Source organism: Ovis aries, chromosome 15 (assembly GCF_016772045.2).
Source record: "Ovis aries strain OAR_USU_Benz2616 breed Rambouillet chromosome 15, ARS-UI_Ramb_v3.0, whole genome shotgun sequence".
NCBI lineage: Eukaryota > Metazoa > Chordata > Mammalia > Artiodactyla > Bovidae > Ovis > Ovis aries.
The window spans coordinates 79,809,339-79,825,265 of NC_056068.1; the positions used below are offsets into that span (position 1 = coordinate 79,809,339).

Consider the following 15,927-nt stretch of genomic DNA (forward strand, 5'->3'; position numbering starts at 1 on the left):
GGAAATGGCAACCCACTCCAGTGTTCTTGCCTGGAGAATCCCAGGGACGGGGGAGCCTGGTGGGCTGCCGTCTATGGGGTCGCACAGAGTCAGACACGACTGAAGCGACTTAGCAGCAGCAGCCTACTCTTAACACTTAGCTATATAACCTGTGTATTTTGTTTCAGTGATATTAAACAATAGTGAATTTTTTTTTTTTGACTTGACTGCTTTGTCCATTTGAATTGTGTTTGAGCGTAATGTTGGCAGCCCTGAGGCAGGCCCTCTGCTCAGGCTAACCTCGAGGGTTTGCTGACAGCGGCAGTGGTTTTGTGGAGTAAACGAGAGGCTTCTTTGGAGTGTTCCACACAATGGATGCTCCCCTCTCCTGCGGGAGCCACTGAGTGAGATGGGCTCGCAGGTCCTGTTCTCTTCCTTCCTGGCTGTTAGGATAAGTGACAGTGGCAGCCTCACCCTCTAGTGGTGGTCGGCAGCACGAGCAGGAGGCCTGTCTCGGTTAGATTCTTGTCACCTGCCGCGGCTCTGGCTCTGGCTCTCTTCTCGGTGCTTGGGTTCCCCAAGTGTGGCGGTGGCCAGCAGAGGGCATTTTGACAGAACTGGAAGTGTTGCCTTTAGAAACTGGAGACGAGAAATCCTGTCTCAAACCCATTTGTTGGGTAGCAGAGATGGCCTTGGGATGAACTGTGCAAACTCATGTTCAAGCTTATAAGCTAGCTCGTCAGTACCAAAGCTAAGTCCTACGTGAGGTAGCACGGTGTTCTCTGCTGCTGCTAAGTCGCTTCAGTCGTGTCTGACTCTGTGCGACCCCACAGATGGTGGCCCACCAGGCTCCGCCATCCCTGGGATTCTCCAGGCAAGAACACTGAAGTGGGTTGCCATCTCCTTCTCCAATGCATGAAAGTGAAAAGTGAAAGTGAAGTCGCTCAGTCGTGTCCAACCCTCAGTGACCCCGTGGGCTGCAGCCTTCCAGGCTCCACCGTCCCTGGGATTCTCCAGGCAAGAACACTGACGTGGGTTGCCATTTCCTTCTCTAGTCCTGTACTGCTGTTACTCTCAAAAAAAGAGAGACTCCGTAAGAATCTCACTCTCTCTCTCTCTCTTTAAAAAATAATTTCCAAAATCGGGTGAGGAGAGGCTTACAGGTGAAGTGTGTTTGAGAGTCTTATCCCGTCAGCTGCTTCCTGTGTGTAAATGCCTCACGAGAGCTGGTGTCAAACGTCGCTCCCTGGTTTCTCTGCTGCCAAGTTCACTGGTTTGATTGACTCTGCTGTCTGAAGGTTTACTTCAGTCTCTCTCTGGAGAACTTACTAGGGATCAGGTGCCATTCCAGCACCGAGCAGTCAGGATTCGGTTCTTTTTTTGTGATCAGCTGTCCAGATGTTTGCTGCTCCTCCAAGCTAGTAAACGTCACAGAAAAAACGAAACCTTTAATCTCATCGCAGATGCCTTTAAAACTACTCTCTTATCTCATTAAGAAGAATCGATCAGTATATTCTTTATGCAAAGGAGAGATGAGATCTAGTATGCTAGAGCTGGGGTTCTTCCTTCCTTGAAGATGAAGGGTAATGGGAGCTCTCCAAAGAACCATGCATGACAGCTTGATGTATTCTTTTTTCTCTCTTGGTCCTTCCAACACCGCAGGAGCTATGAAGACATGATTGGTGAGGAGGTGCCATCAGACCAGTACTACTGGGCGCCTCTGGCCCAGCACGAACGAGGGAGTCTGGCGAGCTTGGACAGCCTGCGCAAGGGCGGGCCCCCGCCCCCCAACTGGAGACAGCCAGAGCTGCCCGAGGTGATCGCCATGCTGGGCTTCCGCCTGGATGCCGTCAAGTCCAACGCGGCTGCGTACCTGCAACACCTCTGCTACCGCAACGACAAGGTGAAGACCGACGTCCGGAAGCTCAAGGGCATCCCAGTGCTGGTGGGACTGCTAGACCACCCCAAAAAGGAAGTGCACCTCGGAGCCTGTGGCGCTCTCAAGAACATCTCTTTTGGGCGTGACCAGGATAACAAGATCGCCATAAAAAACTGTGACGGTGTCCCTGCTCTCGTGCGGTTGCTCCGAAAAGCTCGTGACATGGACCTCACTGAAGTGATTACTGGTGAGTCCCAGGCCTGGGGGGAGCCTCTAGGTTAGGGTCAGAGATCGTGCAAGGTTTTCCAGAGTTTAAACGCCAGAGTGGGTTGCCATTCGTTTCTCCAGGTGAGCTTGAGCTTGAACTCCAGGGATTTAACTTGGGTCTTCTGTACTGCAGGCAGAGTCTTCCTTGTCTGAGCCGCCAGGGGAGTCTGATTTTAAAGCATTGTTTGCCAACGTGTTAAACGCAGACGACGTCCCTTAAAATTCCAGACCCCTGGCTCCTGTTTTAAACTCACAGGAGCTGGTGGCAGCGGGCCTGTCTCACTGCCCAGTAGTCGGTCTGAGGGGACCGGGGCGTGTTCCGCTAGCGTGTGTGGGTCATAGTCAGCAGAAAGGAAAGGAGATGGCAGAGACCCTTAGCTCTCAGTCGGGGGTGGTCTTGCCTCCAGGGGACATCTGCAGTGTGCAGGTATTCGGTTGTCATAACTTGGGGAGGTTGGGAGTTGGGAGGGAGGGCTTTTGGTATCTAATGACTGAAGGCCTGACATTTACTCATTTAATGATGGGCGGGATAGCTCTCCACAACGAAAATTATCTGGCCCAGAATGTCAGGGATGGTCAGATGAACAAATGGGTACAGAGGCCCCGAAAGTATCGCTTATAGTAATTATCGTGTTAGAAACGCCACTTCATGATGTGTATGTTTGTACTGAGCCATAATGTGAAACGTGTCGTCGTGAGTGACAAGCTAAAGCTTGAACATCGTTACAAGGCATTTGGTCGTGGGGAAGACTGAGAAATGCTGGGAAAGGGGCTTCTCTTTGGCATTCTTCAGACATACTGTCTTGGTGCTGGAGAACTGTCTGATGAGTGGTCTCTGCCAGGAACCCTGTGGAATCTCTCATCTCATGACTCCATAAAAATGGAGATCGTGGACCACGCGCTGCACGCCTTGACGGATGAAGTGATCATTCCGCATTCCGGCTGGGAGCGGGAACCTAGCGAAGACTGTAAGCCGCGCCACATCGAGTGGGAGTCCGTGCTCACCAACACAGCTGGCTGCCTCAGGTAACAGGGCTGGGAGCGCAAAAAGCCTGAGTTTCTAAAGGCTAAAATTGCTTTCAAAGCACTTTAAATCCCGTAGTCTGCCGTTCAGCCTCCCTTCCTGTTTGTGTTGTGTCCATGGCCCCGTCCTGTGTCTCTGCCTGTCGCCACCCCCTGGCATACTGTATGGTTCACTGGCGGTTCCCACACATCTTCCTCACTTCTGTGCCTCTTAGACTTTGTTAATATAATTTGTTCAAAACCAGCGGTATAAGGCCGTTGTCTAGTCCTGGGCTTGTGTGTGTCTCTGCCTTTAATTACTTGTATTTGAAGTCAGACTGCGATAAATGCAGCGAATGGGTACAGCATACTGGAAGGACAGAGTGGGGAAGAGTCCTTCCCCGTCCGGAGGGCAGATCTGCTTGTTTCTGTTTTGAGGCCAGACTCGGGTGTTTTGACTCCGTGCACGTTCTCCTGAGCTCTTGGTCTTGTGTCCTGTAAATGTGCAGCATGCTCTTTCTGTCTCTGGAAGATGCGCCTGTGTGCTCTGTCCCCAGTCTTCGTTTGCGCTTCCCCGTGAGCAGTGTCTGCCTGGCATTGTTGCTGTTGGTCTGCTCTGTCTGTGCGCCCCATCCCTGGCCTGGTTATGTGTCCTGAGAGTAGGAACTTCAGCTTCCTGTCAGCTCTAGTGCCGCCCTGAACAGGCACTCTTCATTTGTGACGGTGGAAAGGCATTAAGGAGGCTTGCACAGACTAGGGGTAGTAAGAGAGGCTTTCTGGAGTTCAGGTGTCTCGAAGTTTCCCCTTTCTCCCCCAGGAATGTCAGCTCGGAGAGGAGTGAAGCGCGCCGGAAACTTCGGGAGTGTGATGGGTTGGTGGATGCTCTCATTTTCATTGTCCAGGCTGAGATTGGACAGAAAGACTCGGATAGCAAGGTAGGTTCATGAGTCAGGTGCCCGTAAGACAGACCTATCATCGCAGGCTTTCAAATAACGTTAGATACCTGTACCAGCCCCTCCTTAAAGTGGGTGTTCATCTTAGAGGAAAACTGTTCCTTTGGAATTTCCTCTGCCTACATATTTTAAAGCTGTTTAGCCATACTTCCATTTTTTTCTAATTAGGAAAAAGTCAGCGTGACGTTGAGTTTTATGCTGCACACCAAATGGTAGCAGAAACTTTTATTAGCCTGAGGCTGAAAGAATTCTGAAAAGCTTGGGGGCATTTAAGAGGCATTATGAGAGATAATGAACTAGGCGATGCTTTTGAGGATCACTGGTTTAATACCTGAATCATGGGAACCTGCACGTGCCAGAAGGCCGCCTGTCGTCCTGCCCTCTCACTGGACCTTTTACTTTGTGGTCCCAAGCTTGTGGAGAACTGTGTCTGCCTCCTTCGGAACCTGTCCTATCAAGTTCACCGGGAGATCCCGCAAGCAGAGCGCTACCAGGAGGCGCCTCCCAGTGTCGCCAACAATACCGGGCCGCACGCTGCCAGCTGCTTTGGGGCCAAAAAAGGCAAAGGTGAGGCTTGCTTCCCACTTCTCCGCTCGTTAGTGCCGGACGGGGAGAGGAAGGTGTTTCTGGCTGTACGTGTGGAAGGAACGCTTGCTGAGGAGTGCTGGAGTCTGCCTGGTCGGGGATGTCCCCTGTGCCGTGTGCTTCACGCTGGTGGTGGGGGTGGTGCTGGTGCTGGTGCTGGTGGTGTCAGCGTCAGCAGCTGGGCAGTGAAGGCTGAGAGCCCAGCTGATCTGGGGCCTTCTCCCCCTCCTCCTTTGTTTCCTGTGTTTGTCTTTTCCTCTGTGCTTCCCTGCTTGTTTTCCCGTGATCCTGTTGACATCTCTCTCCTGCGTTTTTCTTCCTTCATTTCTCTCCTCTCCTTTCCATCTTGGGTGACGCACTGGAAGATGAGTGGTTCTCCAGAGGTGAGTGGAATCTTCTAAGCTGCTTACCTGCCTCTAATTTGCATGTTTGGGTCTTAGCGTCCCTGGCGTTTCCTTGCCTAACCCTTCCCTGTGGATGCATGTAGGAAAATGCACTGGAGGAAGGCCGCTGAGCCCGGTCACGCTCCGCTGAGAGCGGCTCGGGTGCGCTGTTCCTGGGCAGCAGCCCCTGTCCCCGGGACTGAGGACGTAGCGGCAGCGGCCATCCTTAGCTCACCCAGCTGCGCTCGAGTTCTGCTCTTGCTTCCGGAACAAGCTGGGGATCCGGTCTTGCTTTCTTTTTTGTTGTTTTGTCTTATGCCCCTCTCGATGCATCTCTGATGGAAACATTCTGACTGAAGAATCAAGAATATACTGAGTGGACTCTTCCTTTCTTAAACTTTTTATCCCTTCTCCCCCCACTTTCTTTTTTAAATTTCCAAAGGGAAAAAACCCACAGAGGACCCAACAAATGATACAGTGGATTTCCCTAAAAGAACTAGTCCCGCTCGAGGTAAGTTATCTTCTTCTTCCCAGGCTCCATGGTTCTCATAAACATCGTTCACAGATGAGTGTGTGGCAGCCTACCACTAGGCCATACAGTGTGCTCACTGTTCTGTCCCCCTGACTTAAGGAATCTGAAGCAATGATTAAAGTATTTGGAAATTTTAAATATTATAACAGTGACTTTCAGAGGACTTCTTGTTATGGCAGTTATTCAGATTACTTGAGGGCAAGGGCTTGATGGTAGTCTAATCCAGGAACTTTTTATGTTCATCGATACGGTGAGTCCAAAATTCACAGCACTCCATGGATATTAAAATTTAGATGTTGTTAAATCTATGAGAGACCCTCTGACTTAATCATAGTTAAGGTGAGCAGGATGACTCACTTAAGTTAGAAATAATTCATTTGAGATGAGGAATCTTTAACTCGTCAGTGCTGTCGATGAGTAAATGCATCCCTTGAGTGCTGGGCAAGACCAGAGTAAACTGTGGCTACCAGAGACTAGGAAGGAGAGAGGGGACTGCATAGGAGCTGGTAGTGTCCTGCTTTTGCCATGGACGAATTATTCTTGAGAAGGCACGTAGTGAAATCTGAGTTTGCGCTTGGGTCGGGCGGTGGGGGTGTTTAGAGAGCCTGCTTGCATAGGAGCATGAACCCATCAACCCAGAGTCAGTCCTGACGCTGGACTGTAGTCCGCCAGGGCCTGCTTTGTAGGCACCGCTAAGCACCCTCTGCTTTCTCGCCCTTTCTTGTGCAGGCTATGAGCTGTTATTTCAGCCGGAGGTGGTTCGGATATACATCTCACTCCTCAAAGAGAGCAAGAATCCCGCCATCCTAGAAGCGTCAGCCGGGGCCATCCAGAACCTGTGTGCTGGGCGCTGGACGGTGAGACCCTCGTACAGGACGCGTTTGGGGATGGAGGGTCTTAGCTTACTCGTTTGCTGTCGTTTGTAATCTGTTCTGCTTCTTTCCACGTGCTGCTTGTAGTATGGTCGATATATCCGCTCAGCTCTGCGTCAAGAGAAAGCTCTTTCCGCCATTGCTGACCTCCTGACCAATGAGCACGAGCGGGTTGTGAAAGCGGCATCCGGAGCCCTGAGGAACCTGGCTGTGGACGCGCGCAACAAGGAGCTGATTGGTAAGGAGCGCGCGGGCAGCCGCGGCCCCCGCGCCCGCTGCCGCCCCTGTGCTCAGCAGGCGCTGAGCTGATCAGCCGCGGCCCCCGCGCCCGCTGCCGCCCCTGTGCTCAGCAGGCGCTGAGCTGATCAGCCGCGGCCCCCGCGCCCGCTGCCGCCCCTGTGCTCTCAGCAGGCGCTGAGCTGATCAGCCGCGGCCCCCGCGCCCGCTGCCGCCCCTGTGCTCTCAGCAGGCACTGAGCTGATCAGCCGCGGCCCCCGCGCCCGCTGCCGCCCCTGTGCTCTCAGCAGGCGCTGAGCTGATCAGCCGCGGCCCCCGCGCCCGCTGCCGCCCCTGTGCTCAGCAGGCACTGAATTTACTTGTTGAAACAGCTGAGGAAGAATCCTAGTCCTGCATAGTTTGTTACTCTGGGGCATTAGAGTTATATTCTAATGGTTCTTGGAAAGAGAAGAGGTGATGACTCTTCAAAAGTTGAAAAATCAAATCTTATTTGTTGAGCATGTACTTTGTTACTAGGGATTGTTAAGTATATCTGTATGTTCTTATTTAAATGTCACCGTTTTACAAACATAATTTTTCTTTTTTAAAATAGAACAAGAAAACTGAGGGTCGGTCCGTTAAGTAATTTCTCCAGAGTTAATAAAGCAGAGCCCACTTTTTTTTTTTTTTTTCAAATTTACAGTGACTGTTGTATTAAACCACTGTAGTATTCAGCATGCCATTTTCACTGAGAGATCTGACTGGACTGTGTAGCATATTTGACATAAAGTTTCCAGGTGGTTTTAACGCGGCTGACGGGGAGCACAAGTAGACAAATAGGAAGGACGATGCGTCCGTGGCTGTTCCCGGCCCTTTGCCCTTCTGAAGTCGCAGTCATCCAGGAGCATGAAGCGGACTCTCATGGGTGGTCCCTGTACTCAATATAATCAGTGCCCTGAGCGCCGGGCTCCACAGGCTCTCCCTGTCTACACGCCCCCGTCTTTCTGCTGCAGGTAAACATGCCATTCCTCACTTGGTCAAGAATCTGCCAGGAGGGCAGCAGAGCTCTTCCCAGAATTTCTCTGAGGACACCGTGGTCTCTGTTCTGAACACCATCAATGAAGTTATCGCTGAGAACTTGGAGGCTGCCAAAAAGCTCCGGGAGACCCAGGGTATTGAGAAGCTGGTTTTGATCAACAAATCAGGGTGAGAGTAACACTGAGCCGTCACAGCTGGAACATGGGAGCGCGGGAGAGGGCTCTGGGGAGGGGCTCTACCCTGATTTTGCGGGTTGTTTTCCCTTTTCTACATGTGAAGAATGAAGGAGATATTGCTCTCTTTTCTGTCTTAATGTTGATCCATAAATGGATAAGACTCTTCCATCAGACATTTTTTTGTTATTGTTTGAGTTAAAATACTGGACTTGGTGAATACCTACTCTTACCTATTTGGGGACTTATATTCTTATGTTACATTGTATTAGAGAGGACCGGTTCTCAGCTTCTTTCCTGGTCTTACATCCACATTCCATCTGGTTTTATTTCCCTAAAAGGAACCGCTCAGAAAAAGAAGTTCGAGCAGCCGCGCTTGTATTACAGACGATCTGGGGATATAAGGAACTGCGGAAGCCCCTGGAAAAAGAAGGGTGGAAGAAGTCAGACTTTCAGGTAGAGTGACTCTTGGGACTGAGGCCTTCACCTTTCTCCCCTCGGTTTCAGGTGAGGCTTCTTTCTTTGCTGCTTCTGTTTCACTGTCACGCCGAGTCTCCTTTTGACTCACAGCTCTGTGTGTACAGAAATCATTTATGGTGCCTGAAATAGTCCTGGTCTTGCACTGTGTCGTGGCGCAGTGTGAGTGCTGGTGGCAGTGTTGGCTGGTGGCCCTTTGGCCTCTTCTCCAAGTCTGTCCCAGCCCTTTGAAGGAGTCTGCCGGTTTCTGAGGCTGTGTCTCCTTTTGATAGTGTGAGTGTTTGGTACCTTTGTAATTGGTTCAGAAATGCAAATCAAAGCCATCACATCCTGTTTGTTTCACTATATAGGTGTTTCTTTGACCCTCGTGAGTCACCTTTTGGTAAGAATTGTGTTTGCGAATAAGGCCCTAAAAGCCTGAGCCCTTGAAGGAGCAGGGCATGGGTGAAATCGGTACTTACTCTGTGACTGCAGTTTCCGTTTGCCTCCAGGTGAATCTGAACAGTGCTTCTCGGAGCCAGAGCAGCCACGCCTATGACGACAGCACGCTGCCCCTCATTGACCGGAACCAGAGATCAGGTACAGAGCCGCGCACCTCTGTCTCTGCTCCACCCCTGCTGTTCTCTAGTGGGCCTGCTGTCTAGCTAAGGAAGATGTGCCTTTAGTTCTGAACAAGCTTGTCCTGTGGTGGAGGAGAGGTATACTTCACCCCAGGATGATAGCACGGAGCTTTAGAGAATAAGGGCGCATCAGAAGATAAGACAGGCAGGTAGCCTGGGTGTGGCGCCTGACTCTGCCTGTGGACTCAAATGGCGGGATAGTGAGGCCTGCTCTGCTTCCTCTGCTTAAGTTATAAATTTAAGACGTGCAGCGTAATGATTTGACATGTGTATATAGAGAGTTCCTGATTTAACGATGGTTTGAGCTGTGATTTTTCGACTCTGTGGTGGTGCAGAAGTGATGTGTGTTGAGTAGAAACCACATTTGAGCTTGAATTCTGACCTTCCTCTGGCTGGTGAGACAGCGTGGCCCACGCCCATCGCAGAGCCCTGTCCGCCGTGCGAGAGTGCGCAGCCGACACGCCGAGAACGGCTCTGTGCCCAGCCAGCTGTTCCGCCTCTCGCTCTAAGTGCAGCTTTCAATGTGTCCCGTTATGAGATTCCCGCACTTCATGGTCGGGTAGGCTCTGTGTCACATGGTCTGCCCACCTGTAGGCTGATGCAAGGGTTGTGAACACGTGTAGGCTGGGCTAAGCTGTGACCTTCTGTTTGATGGGTTAGGTGTGTAAAATGCATTTTCAGCGTAACAACAGGTTTCTCAGGATGTAACCCTATCATCAGTCTAAGGGAGATCTGAATATTGCAAAGGGATTTTCCTTCCCTTTTAAATTTTCATATAACACCAAGTAGTGTATGTTTACTGTTGAAAAATTAGAAAATACAGCCAAACCAGGAAAGGGACAACAAGAAACACTACTTATTTCTGTTGTCCAGAGACAACTGTGTTATTCTGGATTCTGTCTTTTAAATACTGCCATGTGAGCAGACACATTCTCTTCAGAAGACAGATGACATATTCTGTTTTGTGAAGTGATTGTCATGTGTGTCTTTTATGACCCTTATTGTCTTAATGACACTGGGGTTTTGCCTGAAATGGGGTCTGAGGACCATCAGATCTGGTGACATTTGTGCTGACGATATAGAAGCACGGCGGTGCTCGCTTTATTGCTGGGGGCTGAGCACCAACCAGGGCAGTGACCCAAGACCAAACCAGCTGTTGTAGTCTTTTTGCCATTTACTTGCTGTTACAATAAGAGCCAGTCTGGGGAGAGTGGGGGAAAAAAAGCCAGTCTCACTTAAGAATGTACTTGATGGAGCTGTAACAGTTACTAATTTTATTGGCTCTACTTGTGGGGATTCCTTAATATTCTGGGTTGATGATGTAGGGAGCACTCATGTGGCTCCGCAGCACACCAAAGCCTAATGGTTATCTTGAGGGGAAGCACTTACTGCTGTTTGTTTGAGTTACTAGGTGAACTAAGCCACCTTTTTTTTTTTTGGAAACACCATTTTTACTTAAAAATGACAGACATTTTCTTGAAAATGAATGCAGAAAGCTTGTCAGTTTGGGAAAAAGTAACTGACAACTACTTGCTGCCTGAATTTTCAAGTGAAAAATTTAATTTTGGAAGACTTGTATCTGCCACTGTGAGCCTGGTAAAATCCCAATATTTAATGTATTTTTTGATGAAATCATTGATGATTTTAGTGAGTGTGATTTTTTTTTGATATATTATATCATGAAATGTGTTAACTTTAGAAGACCTGCATAACTCTGTGAACCAGTATATTTTCCAGGTGACCAATGCGTGATTTTCAAAATCATACAGGGGTAGTCGACCCATTCAAAATGCAAAACAGGCCAATGGGTTTTAATTTAACAGAAGATGAAGAGAGTGTTGGTTTGGATACAGATTCTACATTGTGCTGACCTTAAAGAAAACTACTTGTTGAATATTAGTATACTATCAAAGAATAGTCACTGTCATCTGAAAAGACTGTTAAAATTCTCCTCCCTTTTCCAACTTCTTATCTGTGTGAGGCTGGATTTTCTTCATACAGTTCATCCAAAATAACATCCCAACAGATTGAATTACAGAGGCAAATATGGGAATCTAGCTACCTTCTCTTAAGCCAACTCCAAAGATGTGCAAAAATGTAAAACAATGCTTTTTTTTTAAAATTAAAAGTATGATTTATGTTAACATGGAATAGGTTTATTGTTATTTTTAAATGAAATGAATATTTAAAATTTCTTAGTGCCATAACTGTTAATACAAGTAACCTACACCAACGAACGCTCTTTGGATCCTCGTAATTTCTAAGAACATAAAGGGGCTTTGAGACCAAATAATTTGAAGCCCGCTGGCTTACAGTGAATGGTTTCTTATATTAGAGTCTGTAGGAGAGGGATCTCTTTTTATCTAGAGCTTGGCACTTGTGGGGGCGCTCAGTAAAAACTTGATGAGAGGGAGGGGGAAGGAAAGACAGACTGAGAGCGATTTTTATGATGAGTGTAAAGTTTAAAGAATTGTTTTTTGACCTGGATAACTTTCTGACTCCCTGTAGATAAGAAACCTGATCGGGAAGAAATTCAGATGAGCAGTATGGGATCAAATACGAAATCATTAGGTAGGTGATTAATTCGTGCCTAAGCATATGGAGGAGCAGGTCACTGGGACGAGGAGGACTGTCCAGCGTGTACCTCTCTCCAGCAGCCTCGCTGTTTGCCGTCCTCAAGAGTGCTGGCTGCACATTTCACTGGAGGGGTTCAAAGAGATTTAGTAAAACCTGATCTGTCTATCTTTCGCCACATTTCCACATGTTCAAAGGTTAAAAAGAAACCACCCTGTGCCCCTGCCATTACCACAGAGTGTCATTTGTGTCCCTGAACTGCGCTCACTGCCTTTCACAGCCTGCGGCCGCGTTTGTGCTATCCCGCTCGCCATGTGGCAGCCCACCTGGTCTGCTTGCTAGCCTGTCTCTTCACTCCATACTCTTTTTATTCTGGTCTTGTGATATCTCCTGTTGGAATGCCCTTGCCAGCTGCTCTCTAAACTGTCTTCGTCCCCAGAGGCTTGGCTGAAGTCCCGTCTACTTCGTTAGGTCTTGCCTTGCTGTTGCAGCTCACCTCACCTCTGTCTTCTCCTAACTCCAGTGCTCTGCATAGGCAGATCTCTGCAGTTTAGCTTTATTGTTACATGTGGCATGCATTGCCCTCCCAGTGAGATGTAAGTTTTTCATGTCCGGGCCTGCCAGACGGTAATGCCCTTCTGGAGCGTTCGGTGCTGTCCACTGTCCAGCAGCGGCGCCTGACTCACATTTGTCTGCTTCGTACGCGGTTTACACTGGAGGGGATGCCGCGCCTCTGTGTACAGCTTCCCTTTTCTCTTTTGTAAACCAGATAACAACTATTCCACACTGAATGAAAGAGGGGACCACAGCAGAACACTGGATCGATCCGGAGATCTAGGTGAAATGGAGCCACTGAAGGGAGCGCCCCTGATGGTAAATCCTCTCTCTGTCCTGTTGTCCCTCTAAGGCCAGTTCTGTTTTAAAGCCTGCATGTTCTGTGAATTAGGAAAAAAGGGTATAGTGAAAGATGGCATCCTTTTCTTGAGGTTTTTTTTGTTTTGTTTTGTTTTGTTTTTAGGGAAAAGGTAGGACTTTTGGTTCATGTTGAGATTTCTTGGGCCGTTAATTCTGTGATGGTCGAGATGGGAGAAGCAAGGTTGTGAATGTATTGCATATATGACTCACGCCAGCTGATCTATCCTCACAGTACTCGCTTTCTGTTCCTGCCTTTTCTGGAATATCTTGCTGTTCCCTCACTACTGTTGCCTCGTTCTGTTTGAGCTTACAGATGTGGGGTTTTTCCCTGGGTCTGGCACTCATTCATGAGGCTCCTGTTTCCTTACTCTCCTACTAACACATCGCATGTGTTCACAGCAGGACGAGGGGCAGGAATCACTGGAGGAAGAGTTGGATGTGTTGTTTTTGGATGATGAGGGGGACCCCATGTCTTACCCCCCCATGGTATGTCCTCTAGCCGCCCCCAGGATGGTCCTCGAGGAACGCGGCCTCTGTGTGCCAGCAGTTTGCCAATCATGCTGATCCGACCGCTCTCGGCCACGTGGGGTTTAGGGGCGCTGCTTCTGTGATTGTCGCCTCTTAAGAGGCCGCTGGTGATCTGATTTTCCATTTATGCCACTTCTTCCCTCCAGATTTGTCTGCTGTCGTTTGGTTCTCCTTATGCCCAGCCGTACTGACATGTCTCTCTCTCTTCCCCACAGCAGAAGATATAGCGCCGCTCTCTCCGCTGCATCCGGGCTTATAATACATGTGCTTTCATTTTTTGGTGGTGAGATGGACTGATGATTTTCCCTTTCTTCGCTGGACTGTTGTGCCAACTGCCAGGCTGCCTCCTGCCTTGATGGCCCTAAGTGGCTGCCTTCTTTCCACCAACTCCCCAACTGCTTCCAGTGAAGCTTAATTGTCCCTCTTCCCCCCTCCAGACCCCTCCAGTCACTCCCAAGAAGCCTGACTCAGTTATAGACATATCTTGAGAAACTGCTGCAGATTAGCTCTTTTTGCCAGCTCTCCCTGGAACTCTTGGCCTTGGTGGAGGGAGGGAGAGAGTGGGAACCTTCACTGGAAACCTTGGAAAGAACCGGAAGTTACATGCTATACATGCCGTGTCCAGCAGTCTGATAAACTGATGATTCTTAATCAAGATTTTTCTTTTCCTGGTGGGGAAGGGACTTTTTGTTTTTTTTTTTTTTGAGAATGGAAAGTGTGAGCTCTTCTTTTATTCCTAATGACTATTTTTGAAGCAAAGAAGGCCGGCAGCGTTGGCACATCCCACTTGGCAAGGGCCCTTGAGTAAGTGAAGGTTTCCTAGAGTGGGGAGTGAGAGGCCTTGCCCTGATCCTCTGCGGGGCAGGACCACCCAAGGACCTGCACCCCCCATCTCTTCCCCAAGCCTCCTGCCAACCCCGGCTGCCGCGGCTGCCCCCGCTGAGGCTGTCCCGAACCCTCCTCCCCCAGTTCGTGGTAATGTCTGCTGACTGGCCTGGCCGTTTGCAAGAGGCTGTAGAGAGAGGAGAACATGTCAAGGAAGACTTTTTTTGGGTGCAAAGGAGCAGAAAGATGTCTTCGGGGAGGAGAAGCGCCTCTGGGAGGAGCTCGTAGGAATGTACATGATCCGTTTAGTCCGAAACTGGCAGGAAGCGTCCCAGCTGGCTCCCCCTGCCCTGCTTTCTCCTGTCCTCACCCCTGCAGCCCCGTCCTGCCCCCGCCTCCCCCCTGGACTGGCTGGCTGGCTAAAGGACTTGATGTACATACTCCTGCCCCCTCTACCCTGAAAAGGTGGGGTTCGCCCCTGGCTCTGCCTCGTCTTTGTGCCTTTGGCCTGGGGTGCATCTCCTCCTTCCCTTCCATGTGCCTTTCTTTGCCTCTGCAGTCTCATTTCTCATGATTTTGCAAATTATACTTTGTTGCTTTCTGACCTACTGTTGGCCCCAAATAGCAGAAAGAAGAGGCGGGACCCAGAGATCCTCGGTCTCTCCGCCGGGAATTGGAACAGCCTCTAACTTTAGCCATAGAAGGTTTTTGCTCAACTGTATATGTTGGGGTTTTGCAAAAGTCCTGTTCTGATGAGTCTCCGGGTGAGGTTGGTTGTCCAGGATCACCGTCATCTCTGAAGGGGTGACAGGGAAGGCGTGTCCATCCCCGCCTCCCGCGCCGCCCCACCCCGCCCCGTCCCTCCTCCTGTTAGTGCATATTTGCAGGTTGGGCTAGAGGAATCAGCCGCTATGTGGTTGATTCTTTTTTTTTTTTTAACCCTGTCCCTTATTTACTTTTTACTCCTCCCCTCAATCTAAAAGCGCTGTTCAAATGCAACTGGAAATCTTTATTCTCCTCCCTCCCCCTCCCCTAATATATTGAGGCTTGGGGTAGGAGAAAAGTGCACAACCCACCACCCCCCTTCCCCTATGCATTAAAGTTCCTTATTTACCCCTTTGCCTCCTCACATTACTTCCCACTCCTTTTCTGGCAAAAAGGAGCCTCTTCCTCTCTCTGATTAAGCGTCCTGTGCAGGGGAGACCGCCCCGTCCAGCCCTGGCTCCACTCTTGGTTTCTCTTGCCGTCTTCTGCTCTTTTCCTGGTGCTCTTCTTGTCGGTGGGGTGTGGGTAATAGAACAGCCATAGGCTTTTGGGGACCTTTAACTGTTTTTTCCTTTTCATTTATAAAAACACTAAACATTCGATTTCAGAGAACCAAAAATCCCACCTTCCCACCGAACACTAAGGGGCGTGTCTTCTGCGCCTGACCTTTTCTGGTTTTCTTTCTCTCTTGTTAATGCTTTTAAAAACAAATGAGTTTTTTATATAAATAAAGTTTTTAAAGTGTGTATGTGGGGGGTCTGCGTCATTTCTTCACTTTCAGCTTGTGTCTCTTCTCCTTTTCATCTTCAGTACTTCATTATATAGCAGTGTCTCTTTTCTCTCCAGAGCACCCAGAAGGGGATTGTACCAGGATGGACTTATTTTGAGCCCAATCCCAGCTCTTAACAAGGAACATTCTTTTAATTATATATGAAACACTTTTCCTCTGAAGATTCTTAAAAATTAAATGTAGAGCATGGGAAGCTTATTGCTTAACTTACAGATAGGAAACTGAAGTATAAAGAATAAATTTCTTAGTCACTGGGATTCTTTTGCGACATCTGTCAAAATTAACGTTGAATAAAGCTCTGCAATACATGACCCTCTTGAACATATTTGCGCGTAGAAGATTAGAAGCTACCAACTCCAGCTGTCATCCCAATAAGTATGGAAATGTAGAGTTAAAAGGCTCCCAGGGCCGTGAGGTTGCTTCTCAGGCTGTCTGCCATCCTTTAGTAAGAGGGTAAGGGGCAGGCCCATTGCTTCCTCCGTGTCCTATCAAGTAGCATGGGTGGGTAGCAAATACTCAGATTACCAGGGGTTGTCTACACTGTGGAGGCCAAG

The 15,927-nt window shown here is 49.1% G+C and overlaps 1 protein-coding gene across 15 annotated transcripts in view; it reads left to right on the top strand.

Annotated features, from left to right (window-relative positions):
- Nucleotides 1-15,331, top strand: part of CTNND1 (catenin delta 1) — a 44,882-nt gene extending 29,551 nt beyond the window's left edge. For 5 of the 15 annotated variants that reach the window (XM_042233567.2, XM_042233578.2, XM_042233577.2 and 2 more), the window contains 15 exons: nt 1,642-2,105; nt 2,968-3,151; nt 3,945-4,062; nt 4,494-4,647; nt 5,031-5,048; nt 5,491-5,559; nt 6,310-6,437; nt 6,540-6,690; nt 7,682-7,874; nt 8,221-8,335; nt 8,848-8,935; nt 11,485-11,547; nt 12,320-12,423; nt 12,865-12,951; nt 13,209-15,331. In XM_042233567.2, the coding sequence (XP_042089501.1) occupies nt 1,642-2,105; nt 2,968-3,151; nt 3,945-4,062; nt 4,494-4,647; nt 5,031-5,048; nt 5,491-5,559; nt 6,310-6,437; nt 6,540-6,690; nt 7,682-7,874; nt 8,221-8,335; nt 8,848-8,935; nt 11,485-11,547; nt 12,320-12,423; nt 12,865-12,951; nt 13,209-13,220 (1,948 nt within the window). In that variant the 3' untranslated portion in view covers nt 13,221-15,331. The remainder of the gene's footprint in view (nt 1-1,641; nt 2,106-2,967; nt 3,152-3,944; nt 4,063-4,493; nt 4,648-5,030; nt 5,049-5,490; nt 5,560-6,309; nt 6,438-6,539; nt 6,691-7,681; nt 7,875-8,220; nt 8,336-8,847; nt 8,936-11,484; nt 11,548-12,319; nt 12,424-12,864; nt 12,952-13,208) is intronic. The other 10 variants (XM_060399586.1, XM_042233575.2, XM_042233570.2 and 7 more) reach the window with 9 other exon arrangements.
- Nucleotides 15,332-15,927: the final 596 nt, after the last annotated feature.